The sequence below is a fragment of the Pithys albifrons genome, chromosome 21, assembly GCF_047495875.1.
Source record: "Pithys albifrons albifrons isolate INPA30051 chromosome 21, PitAlb_v1, whole genome shotgun sequence".
Classification (NCBI taxonomy): domain Eukaryota; kingdom Metazoa; phylum Chordata; class Aves; order Passeriformes; family Thamnophilidae; genus Pithys; species Pithys albifrons.
This window is the reverse complement of record NC_092478.1, coordinates 8,334,738-8,346,906: the sequence shown is the minus strand read 5'-3', so window position 1 is coordinate 8,346,906 and position 12,169 is coordinate 8,334,738. Positions and strand designations below refer to the sequence as shown.

Sequence of the window (12,169 nt, the reverse complement as noted above, 5' to 3'; positions counted from 1 at the left end):
TCCGACCACTCAGAGGCCTGAACCCTCATAGCTCCGTCCCCTTCAGAGCCCTGATCCCTCAGGGCTTCGAACCCTGCCGGCTCTGAAGTCCTTCGCGCTCGTTTTAATTTTTTTTCTTTACTCTGCAGCACGGCTGGGTTTCCACGCCCGGGAAGCACCGCTTGGGGTGGAGCTGTTGGCCCACAGAGCTGTTTGCCCGCTGACAGGTATCTCCAATTACTGTAGCCGGAGTTCACTAATAAACTGAACATTTAACACTGCTGGTGGTAGTGACAGGATGGAGTCATCTATTGAAAACTGATCATGGTTTAAATGCTTAACTGTTAAACCAGTTTGTGATACTGGTTAATTATGTGTAGCTAAACTTGGCAGCCCTTCATAAAATCGAGTTATCCCTGTCCTTTCCTCTTCAATATCCAGCCTGTTTTTCTTCCCATCAAGCCCTAAACCAGCTCAATGAGTTTATATCAACCTTTACCTCCCCTAAGAGGACTAATTTAAATTTCTCTCCTTTGACAGACATAATTTTTCACAAAACCCCCGAGGAACTTAGTAAAACTTCAGGTATCTTATCCTCTAATTAGGTTGAAATAAATATAGAAATACTAAACACAAGGAGGAAAAAAAAAGATCTTATGTTTTTCAGCAGGTCTGGAGAAGAGCATCGAGGCTGGAGAAGGGACTGGAGCACAAGTGCTGTGGGGAGAGGCTGAGGGAGCTGGGGGTGTTCAGCCTGGAGAACAGGAGGCTCAGAGGTGACCTCAGCACTGTCTGGAAGTCCCTGAAGGGAAGTTCTGGCCAGGTGGGGGTTGGTCTCTTCTCCCAGGCACTCAGCAATAGGACAAGGGGGCACGATGGGCTCAAGCTCTGCCAGGGGAAATTGAAGTTGGAGAGCAGAAAAATCTTCTTTGCAGAGAGAGTGCTCAGGGATTGGAATGGGCTGCCCAGAGAGGGGGTGGATTCCCCATCCCTGGAGGTTTTTCAGCTGAGCTTGGCCGTGGCACTGAGTGCCATGATCTGGTAAAGGGACAGGAGTTGGACCAAGGGTTGGCCTGGATGATCTCAGAGGTCTTTTCCAACCCAATCCATTCTATGATTCAGTGTGAGGGTGGCCAAGCAGTGTAACAGAGGTGGTAAATTCTCCACCCTTGGGATTTTTGAGGACTGCCCTGAGGGCCCCAGAGCAGCTGGTCCTGCTCTGATGGGCTGCACTGGGTGGTCTCCAAAGGGCCCTCCCCACCCTGGCCCCTCTGAGCCTCTGCTTTCCCTGCACTGCAAAAATCCCAAGGGAGTTCATTCACATCAAAGGAAAATGAAGCAGGTCAGGGCCCAAATTCAGGGGTCAGGGCAAGGCACAGGGTTTGGAGTCACAGAAACAGAATAAATCTATGGCCTCATTTCAGCTTCCATCATTCATTCAGGAATGCAAGTGCAATTAAGAGGCTTGGGGTACTCGTTAAAAACCCACTGAGGAATGAGAGCAAGAAAAGGATGTGCCACATGGCCTGTAACACTCTTCAAAAATGCACTGCCATAGGCCTGTAAACAACCAAGGCAAACTGCCAACCTCAGGGGTTTCAACTTTACAATTTTAAGTATCATAAATAGAATTTTTGCACATAAACATTACAACTTTCCAACAGTGGACCCAGAACACTTAGATCCCAGAGAAATACTTGCTCCACAACAAGCAGGAGCTGTGACCAAAGTCCTTTTCATCTCAGGTGGGAACAGGATGAGCTTTCATTTACACAACTAATTGAATGTTTCCTTCTCTGTCGACATCCACAACACGAAGCTCTTTCAGGCCTTGGATTCTTGACTGAAGGGATTTCGTGCTCATCTCCTCCAGCTCTGAAACACTCAGTGCTGCTCTGTGAGACAGAAGCAAACTATTTACCAAAACAGGGACCAAACATCAGGCCTGGCAGAAAAAGACTCAAAAAGCACATAGGGAATGGTTTTTGTGAGTCTCTGTAAATCTCAGCCTTATTATACCATCAGTTTTCTGTGCTGGTTCAAATCAGAGCAGTCATTTGCTAATCCAGCCTCAGGTTAAAGAGACATCTGTACAGTGAAAATAAAGTCAAAAAGCCTGAAGAACCTGACACACAGTTTTGGGAGTGATCAAATCAGACAAAGCCTTTTTATACAAATTAATTTAGAGGGGTTTGTACATTGGCCCAGCTCTTTGGGGTATGTACCTAAGCAGGAAGGGTATAGGGGAGTAAAATCAAATTATGCAGTGAATGGTTAACTAGATGAGGTTGTTCAATTTTAGAAGGGCTGAATTTCTTTAGAACTTATCAAATTCTTACTAATGAATGACTAAGTCTTACCTGTTCTTATTCACAGTGAAGTGGTTCACTAACTCCCTGTAAAGAGAGTTCAGGTCTGCTAATGTGACATTTCTTCTGATATGGCTGGGTAGAGTCAGAAGCATTTCCTCAGTCAATGGTTTGAATTTGGATCCTAAAAAAATTGGAAATAGAAGATAATTGTTAAAAAAATGGAAATAGAAAACATTTTTTTCTTCAGAAACTAGGCCAAAGATAGAAAGTACTTCCATTATTGTTTAATCATCCTTCTAAATGGGTCTAAGGAAGATTTTCCAGCAAGAGGAAGGAGAAGGAAGACACTCCCTCTAAACTATCCCTGTACCTGCAGACCCAGTAAAAAAATCATTTGAGATCTGTTGTGGATTGACAAATTTGGGCTCTCAATGACTATTTAGTTGTATTTATTTTAGCTGGAGATCAGAAACAAATTCTTTGCAGAGAGAGTGCTCAGGCATTGGAATGGGCTGCCCAGAGAGGGGGTGGATTCCCCATCCCTGGAGGTTTTTAAACTGAGCTTGGCCGTGGCACTGAGTGCCATGATCTGGTAAAGGGACTGGAGTTGGACCAAGGGTTGGACTTGATGATCTCAGAGGTCTTTCCAACCCAGTCCATTCTGTGATTCTATGGATGTGGCGCTGAGGGAGAATCCACCACATCTTGATCCAACCCCACTGTGATCACCAGCCCAGGGCACGGAGTGCCCTGGACTGGTGATCACAGTGGGGTTGGATCAAGGGTTGGACTTGATGATCTCAGAGGTCTTTTCCAACCCAATCCATTCTGTGATTTTCAGAAACCAAACCAAACCAGTAAAATTCCTGTCTATAAGCAGGGATGAATGGATTTAAAAGAGCTATTTCTATGGTAAGACTAATGCAACATTTCTTCCAGACCATACATTTCTTCCAGACCATCCCTTGAATCCCACCAAAAGCAGAAAAGAACCCAGAAACACAGCAACGATACATGGAATGTAGCTAAGGGGAGTTCTTACAGTAAAATCTGAAATTCTTCACATAAAAGCAGAAGTTAGTGGTGCTTGAGAGTGAAAACAGTGAATTTACTGTCTTTATTTATGAGACAAAAACAGTGGGAAGTTTATTTTTTCAGCATTTACCTTCAGCTGAGCCAGGGCCTGCAGCTCCTGCACAATGCAGCTAAAAATAAACGAGGCAAAGTGTCAGGATTTGTTAGTATTCTGCTTAGAAATTATTTTTTACACTTTCACCCCTGCATAAGTGATCTCATTTTCCTGCTGGATAACCAAGGGTCCTGTAAGCACAATCTTGGGGATCAAACACAGCTTCAAATGAAATGAAGTTTAAAATGGGTACAGCAGGATTGCTGTGCAAGTCAGATGAGCCTCTCCAGCTTCCTCCTTTACATTCCAGGATGGATCTGCAGGCACTGCACATGCAGCAAAGGGAGGGATGGGTTTCCCATTCCCAGGCTGACAGTTGGGACAGGCTGAAAGCAGCTCTGTCAGACTCTCCTCAGCCAGAAACAGCACTGAGAAAACTCCCATGGCCTTTGCAACATCCTCCCATTTTTCCTGCCTTCCAGAGAATGCCTGGAGAACAGAGACAAGGCAGGAGCTGATCCCAAGGATCCAGCTCAGTTTGCACCTGGGTTGTGGCAGCTGCTGGAAGTGCTTTGGAATTAATGATGGAAGGCAGGAACTGAGGGCATTTATCAGGGAAGGAGCAGGTATGGCACACACAGAGGGGTGAGGCTGCAGGACACGGCACAGCTCTCATGCAAACCAACCTGGGCAACAAAGGGACAGAAAGGGAGGGGTCCTGGGACAGCAGGCAGTGAGAAGACATGGAGAAAAAGATAAGACCAATCAGATAAATCCACTCTTCTGACCACCTTTAATATTTTGTTTTTAATATGACACCCAAACCAAGCATTTGCAGATAATTATATTGAAATTTTGAGCTATGGGAGAATATCTGACTTTTCAACAAATCTTAAGTTTTTATCTATGTTCTACTGCACTGCAGTTGGAATATGTTGTTACTCATATCCCAAAATTTATTTCATATTTTACAGGAAATTAAATTTCTCTCCACGTTGAGATATATTGGTTTGAGTCAATTAAATTCCTCACTCCCACCCAAAGGTTTTTTATCTAATGCATTAACAGGAGGATCAACAAGAGAAACCAACTGCACCTCTGAAAAGAAATATAAACATATCCCAATTAAAAAATAAAGGAAGTAAAGTCTTCCATCAAAGCTAATTTTTCCTTTGTGGACAGTTTAATTGGAACAAATAAAAAACTTAATCTGTATGCCATAAAAATGAAAGGGTTTGTTAGAAGCTTAATCTCATTTCTGAAAAATTCCATTCATTTGAGAGGTATTAAGTCACATAAACAGCCCTTCTGAGCTGCAGTCAGGATTAATGGTTTCTGGAATAGTGACATTCCCTGCCCTAATTACCTCTTCCACTGGTGATTCCATGTTTTCCCCAATTTGGAAGCCCAGCTGCTGTGCTGCAGCCTGTTCTTCTGCTGACAGAGCAGAGCTCTAGGGGAAAAAAAGGCAAACACAGAGAACTCTGATCCTTCAGGTCCTGAGGTGATGGTATTTACAGAAGAACTCAATGTTTGTGGAGCCCTTTTCTCTTGGAAGTTCAGAGTTGACTCCAACTTTCCTTCAAGCAAATTTACAGTTTCTTAAAAATCAACCATGATCCTCTGTTAGCATCAATACTATACATTACTGCAGTTAAGGGAAATCCTTCAATAAAAAGAATCATTTCACTTAAAGACTCACATTTCTCCAGAGCAATTTACTCCATCTTTGTCTTAGGAAACGTAAAAAGGACAAATAGTCTTTATCTAAAATTCTACATATAATTCCAAAGAGAAGAGTCTTCCACTTTAACAAAATCCAAGTATAAAATTATTCTTGGCAGCACATCCTTGGAACTCAGGGAGATGTATTTTCCTTTCTGTGCCATGTAAGTACAGTCTTTTGAGTCCTGATACAGCACATTTTGTCTGTAAAGACTTACCAGTAACTTGTTTGGAGCTGTGGGCAGCTAAAACAGTCTGGGGGCACTGTCATTAGAACAGTGACCTGAATCACTTTATTTGTAAAGGGACAAAGTGAATGATTTCTCAGGCTCTTCAGAACTGTCACAAAGCAGGGTCTGAAGACCACTAAGAAAATGTGGTGGTGTTTATTTTAATAGCTAGAGAGGCATTATCACACTGAGGAAAAGCTTCTAATCCCAGCACTGCTGTTACAATGCATTGGTTTTATCTTATTGTAGACAGTGAAAACACATTTGCCATTTGAAAGCTTTTTTGCCTTTTAAAAGTGTTTTCACTTTCCATTTTCTTTAAGGTGGCTACTTGTAAAAAATGTGAGTATGGCCTTGTAGCTGTGCACAAAGGCACTGATTTCTGGAAATCTCTGAAGTTGTTGACACTACTCAGGTATTCCCTCAGCTCCCAGTCTGAACACCACAGTTCAACTGCTGGGGACTGGGATTTACAAAAAGAGCTCCAACCCTGCAAGAATTCCTTCTGGGAAACCATCTTATCTTCCAAGAGTCTGTACCTACAGCAGCTTCCCGTGGAACTACTCACAGTAAGTAAATTTAGAGGAGTGAGAACCAAGGGATTAGAAGGAAAGCACCACCTCAAGGCCAACGTTCTCCTGCAGCTCCTGCAGGATCCTCACTGTGTCCTGCACGTTGGCCCCGATGTCCTCCATGATTTGCTGCCGCTCCGTCAGGATTTGCTCCATCTGCTGACAAAGGGCTTCGTGACGGGATCCCACCACCGACAGCTCCTCCAGGAGGGCAAATGGATCCTCCTGTGGACACAGGGAAAGTACATTGACACCACAGAAACTGAGAAAATTCATCTGGCTCAATAACAGAAGGGAACTGCCTGAAGGGAAGTTCTGGCCAGGTGGGGGTTGGTCTCTTCTCCCAGGCACTCAGCAATAGGACAAAGGGGCACGATGGGCTCAAACTCTGCCAGGGGAAATGGAAGTTGGAGAGCAGAAAAAACTTCTTTGCAGAGAGAGTGCTCAGGCATTGGAATGGGCTGCCCAGAGAGGGGGTGGATTCCCCATCCCTGGAGGTTTTTCAACTGAGCTTGGCCGTGGCACTGAGTGCCATGATCTGGTAAAGGGACTGGAGTTGGACCAAGGGTTGGACTTGATGATCTCAGAGGGCTTTTCCAACCCAATCCATTCTGTGATTCTATGAAAGTGTAGGAGTTGGAGACACCAAAATAGAACAGGAAATGCCCCTTTGCATATTTAAAGCTGACATTTCATTTTTCATGACTGTACATCAACCAGCAGAACTCTGTTCCACAAGTGCAGGAGGATAAATTTATTGTGGTGGAGAGTTTCAATAGGTTTTCTGAGATGCAATAAATTAGGGATTTCTAACAAAAAAAGGTGATTTTTCTGCTGTATGTTACAATACAGAAGACAAGGACTTACTTATGAATCCTTTACATTATGTCATTTATTGTTGTCTTCTTCCTCTCATCTATTCCCCAGATATTAATTTAGTTGTTGCTTATTAGGAAGTTGAAATTGGATCTCAGAGCAAAGGTGTGTTTTAGCTCAGACTGGAATCTGTCTCTGGAATTTTGGTGTTAACACCAATAATTTCTCAGAGCACAACATGGAAGAATTTCACTGTACTAAGAAACCAAGGGGGGTTTGTTTGAATTAATTTTAGGCCAGTTATCTTAATAAATGATGCAGGAAATACTTTATAAAAATGACAATAAAAGCCTAACAACCAGGTAAAAGAACAGTCACATCTATTTTAGGTTTAAAGAAAAATACCCATTTATTACCATTTTCATGCAAAATGCAGTAAAATATACAAATTTAATCCAAAAATACTACCTCTGCTCCTGCACCTTCAGGAAGATTTTCCCTTATTTCACACTCCAGTTGGTTTTTAATCCAATCCAGTTGAGCTTTGGCGTTCTGGAACTAAAATATTTAAGGTCAGGCAGAGTGTATTAAAACCAAAAACTGCAAACAAGCCCCAACCATTTGCCTTTCCCGTGTCAGGAGAGCAGAAAGCAGCTGCCTCCCTCTGAAAGGCTCAAGGCCCATCAAAGGAAGTTTCCAAACTTAGTGTTTGCAAACATTCCCTCAGCAAAACCACAACCCTCAGTTATTTCCACAGCAGAGATCACGAGTAGGTGCTCAGGATCCCAGAGTATCAACAGAGATTTTGTTATTAATTCTATTAGATGGTTTTAATGCCCACAATACATTTTATTACTCCCAAATAAACCAGACTGACTCACAGCTAATAAAATTGATGACATCACTTTTCTTTCCTTGGGATAAATAAGCCACCAGAGAATTATCTAATTGCCTTGTAGAAGACTGCTGATAGCATTATTACTTAATTAATTTTAGTCTGCAATTTTAATGTCTATTAAAGACTTCCACTTTAAGAAAGCAGCTTTCCCAATTCACAGGCCACTCATTAATTTTTTTCCATAATAATTCGGTGCTTTTACAGTCACAGAAGAGACAATGATGAAAGCAAGTTAAAAATGGTTCTGACTTTCTTAACTCGTTTTCAGTGTCTGTGTTGAGATTAACCCCCAAGTGACCATTCCAGCTTCCTTAAGGATCCAAATAAGGCTGTGTTTGTTCCCTGTATCCCACAGTTCTGACTGGCTGAAGTGCCCAGTATCCCAAATATCCCTGTGTGTGGATGCAGCCTGGCCAGGCTGGGACACCAAAGGGACCTGCATGTTTAATCCACCTTAAGGAATGGCCATTAAAGCCTCTGAGGACCTGGGACTCCAGACAGCCTGAAGGAACAGGGTTTGATCCAGGGTACTCCACAAGAAACCCCCTTTCTGAGGGAGGGAAGGTGGATGGTGTTTCATACACCTCCAGCAAAGTTTCAAATAACAGCTTAAGTGAAAATGAATCTAGTGAAGAGCTTGAGCACCTCTAAATCAAACAGAAAAGCTTTCACCCAGTGCTGCCATAACTCACCATCTGCCCACCAAAACTCATCCCACACCTGCCCCAGAAACCAGACACAATAAAGTCCAAGAACAAAACACTTCTTAAACAGTTCATGAAGGATTTTTTTCCTTAACTGCTCAATCACTTCTGCTCTCCTCCACTAAAAATGTTTTCAGGTTTTCATTTCCACAGGCAGGCACGCCAGAAAGGGAATTTTTTTGCTTTTCTCCAACTGCTCCACTTGATTAATTTTTGGGAAAACAGACCATGGGTATAGGTGGCTTTCAGAGTGATCCATGAAATACTCAATATTGATAATTTGAGACTTGCACAAGGACAGTAATCCACTAACCCCATGCTACTACTATGATCCAGGACATTAAAACCTGGATGTGAAGCTAAAATCTCATCCATCACATGGCTAGAATTTTAAAAATTTGTGCTCAATGAAAAGATTTACATTTCATAAATATTCATTTCTTGCTGTATTTCAGGAAACACACACCTGCAAGAATCTCACCTTAAGTTCTGGGTCAGAAGCGTTTATTTTACAACAGAAAATGCAGGTTTTGAAGCGTAAATTTGTAATTTCCTCACAGGTTTGGAGGCAAAGGCTGAAGGCAGTGCTGGGTGCTCTGCTCTCAGATGCTTTGACAATACTATTGCACTGCTCGCTGTACACAACAGTAGTGCAATAAAGTCAGAGCACTCGGGAGCAGCAACAGCTCTGGGGAACAGCCAAGGACACTCAAAAAAGGCCATAAAACACCTCCAGTCACACAGGGGTTGCTGTGGATCACAAAGAACTGGATAATATTAAAGTTCACCAAGTCCTAACACACACAAGAACTCACATATTTTAAGACATTATTATTGTTCATAATCCCTGTCATTCCACTGACCAAACCACTCAACAAAATGCTCAGCAGATCAGGCAGAAATTCAATTTCAAACAATTTGATGCTTTTTCAACTGGAAACTACATTTCCAAATGTATTTCTTTCTTAAAGTTGCCTCATAGCAAGCAAAGATTCTGAATTATCAGACAGATGGTCTTAAACTGCATTGAATATTTTCTAGACATCAGAGTTTATTCTTTACAATTTGCAGGTGTTGAATCACTTTAAGATGTACTTAAACAGTGATTTCCCAGCTCTGTGGATGCCACTGGGGTGTGAGAGCACCATCACTGGGGGGGTGTGTTTCATAAATCTAAATAAAGGTTTTTGGGGTTTTTTTTAACAAAACAGTAACTTCATATGGACAGTTTGAGAACTGAGGGTTTGAAGGCACTGAGACAACAAAATGCAAAGAAACCTGGGATGGAGAGGAGAGAGAGGAACTAGGAATGCTGGGCAGTGTTCTTGGCTCCCTGCAGGGCTCTCTTTGTGAGGAAAGACACAGAGATGATGGCACTTGTCACTAAACAGCCAGGTAACATTTCCCCTTGGCAAAGAAGACACGAGTCTCCTGGCAAACAAATGGATTAGTGGCAAACCCATTTTACAAATCACCTTCTGGTCTCAGACAGTGACTTGGGACTTGTGCCTACAAGAAAAACAAGGATGTAGAGCACTGAAGTCAGTATTGCTGGCCAATGCCCTTTTAACATTGCACTGCTTTTTGTGCATGATCACCAGTAGTACAACATAAAAAGGGCACTGGACAGACACCACTCGAGGGAAAAAGGAGGTCCCCAGCACCAAACCCACAGTGACAGAACTGAACCGAATCGCTCTGAGTGAAGCTCAGCTGACAGTTTATCCATTTAGCACCCACTTTATGACAGGGATGCCCAGGGAGTTCCCCTCAGTGCAGACTGGAGGCTCCGTGGGAAGCCCTGGGATTGAAGGGCAGTGAAACTGCTGTGCAGGACTGAGCTCTCAGCAGCACCCACCCTGTGCTCTCATTCCAGCCCTGACTGTGCCTGTTGGAGCTCCTGGAAAGGTCTCCATCCCCAGGTGACTCCACGGAACTTGTGCAGCCCAGCCTCAGGTGAGTCCTGGAATGAATGCAGCACACCTGGGTTGTGGAAGCCCAGAATGGGCTGGGTTGGAAGGGACCTCAAAGGCCACCCAGTGCCACCTCCTGCCATGGGCAGGGACACCTCCCACTGTCTCAGGTTGCTCCAAGCCCTGCCCAGCCTGGCCTTGGCCTATTCTTGTTTAAATTGAGAGCTTTATGGTCTTTTCTGTAATTGACATTGTGATGGTGTTACTGTGCTGGGAGCAAAGGCCTCAACCAGCCATTGATTACCTGATAATTTCACACACATTGTTCTGTTCAAGCTCCCACTAATCAGTTTATCCTGCATTCCACCAGACTTAAAATGAGCCTTTCCATGGAATTCATGTCAAAGCCTTCAGGAAAGAGAGTGTTTTATCCCAGTGCTGTGCAGAGAGCTGAGCCCACAGGAAATCCAGGAAGAAGAAACAATAAGGCAAAGGAAAAGCAGAGACAGAGCTGGGATGTGAGACTGCCCTGGATTCCAGTGCCAGGTGTAACAGCCCCTGTTTAACTTTAAGGGGGCTGAGACACCTCTGACTATTTACGTGTCCTGAGGTGGGAACCCCTTGGAAGTAAGACTTTCAATAAAACACATAAATAAACCATATTCACTAATCAATCAATCAATAAATAAATCACATAACCCAAGTACCTCTAAACATATTTCTAAGTTATTATTTCTAAACTAGGCTTAAAAAAATACTAAGAAAAGGTATGGGGCGATTGAAGGAAAAGCTTTAAGGTAAGAAGGGTGAGACAGAAGCAGGGTCGGGGTTTCAGGGATGCCACAAGGCGCTCGGCCGGTCGGGACCAGCATTCCAGCGCCGCTCCATCTGGGAAGCGCAGCGAGCCCCTTCCTGGGAGGGCATTTTTTGCCTTTTTTCCCCACTTTCGCAGGAGCGACCATTCCATAGGGGAGGCCCCGGCCGTGCCTCGGGGGCTGGATGGGAATCCAGGGCTGGGAGAGCTCCGGGATGCGGATCGGGACAGGACGGACCGCTCCGCCCCCCCCCCCGCGCGGGTGCGCCCATGGACCGGACCGGCTCCCCCCGCCCCGCCGCACAGTGGGCCAGCCCAGGTGAGCTCTCCACCCTCGCCCCCCGCCGGGACAAAATGGACTCGCCCGCCGGCGCTCCGCTCTGCCCCGCGGCCCCCCCCCCCCCCCCCCCCCACCGCGGGCACATGGAGCGGCCCGGCCGCCCCCCCCGTGCGCGGGAAATGGCCGCGCCCTGCCCCGCGCGCGCGGAGCGAGCGGCACCGGCCCCGCCACGGGGTGGGATGGCCCGGCCCGCCCGGCCCGCCCGCGGCCGCCCAGAGCCCCGCCGAGGGCGGCGCGGGCCGCGCTCAGGGCCCGGATGGGGAGCGCGGGCGTGGCCGAGCGGCCGCTCTTCCCGTCGCGTCGCGCCGCGCCCGCGCCCCCGCTCTCCCCGTCCGTCCCTCCCTCCCTCCCCGCCCGCCTTGTCGCCGCAGCCCCGCGAGGCTCCGCCGCCGGCGCCCCGAGCGCGGCCCGTCCCGAGCGCGGCCGCCGCCCGCCCTCACCAGCGCCTCGAGCTTGCCGAGCGCCGGCTCCATGTTGAATAGTTGACATTCCTCAGGCGGCGGCCGCGGCATGTCCCTGCCCCCCGCGCCGCCCCCGCCGCCGCCGCCGCCCATTGGCCAGCTGTCACCGGCCGCGCGCCTCCCATTGGCCCGCGCCCGGCCCCGCGCCCCTCCCATTGGCCCGCGCCCGGCCCCGCGCCCCTCCCATTGGCCCGCGCCCGACCCTGTGCGCCTCCCATTGGCCCGCGCCCGGCCCGGCGCGCCGCCATTGGCCCGACGGGAATGTAAACCCGCGCC

At 46.3% G+C, this 12,169-nt stretch overlaps 1 protein-coding gene across 3 annotated transcripts; it reads right to left on the bottom strand.

Annotated features, from left to right (window-relative positions):
• Window positions 1-1,568: 1,568 nt before the first annotated feature.
• SKA2 (spindle and kinetochore associated complex subunit 2) lies at window positions 1,569-11,964 on the bottom strand. Of its 3 annotated transcripts, XM_071575220.1 has the most exons (7): window positions 11,873-11,964; window positions 7,232-7,321; window positions 5,996-6,172; window positions 4,787-4,873; window positions 3,457-3,496; window positions 2,340-2,472; window positions 1,569-1,874 (listed from the first exon to the last, which is right to left on the bottom strand). In XM_071575220.1, exons 1-7 carry the CDS (start codon window positions 11,942-11,944, stop codon window positions 1,748-1,750), a joined length of 726 nt encoding a protein of 241 aa, XP_071431321.1. In that variant the 5' UTR covers window positions 11,945-11,964; the 3' UTR covers window positions 1,569-1,747. The 3 variants fall into 3 exon arrangements, with proteins under 3 accessions (XP_071431321.1, XP_071431322.1, XP_071431320.1); XM_071575221.1 differs by lacking the exon at window positions 4,787-4,873; XM_071575219.1 differs by lacking the exons at window positions 1,569-1,874; window positions 2,340-2,472; window positions 3,457-3,496 and adding an exon at window positions 3,503-4,138.
• Between the last annotated feature and the right edge of the window lie 205 nt (window positions 11,965-12,169).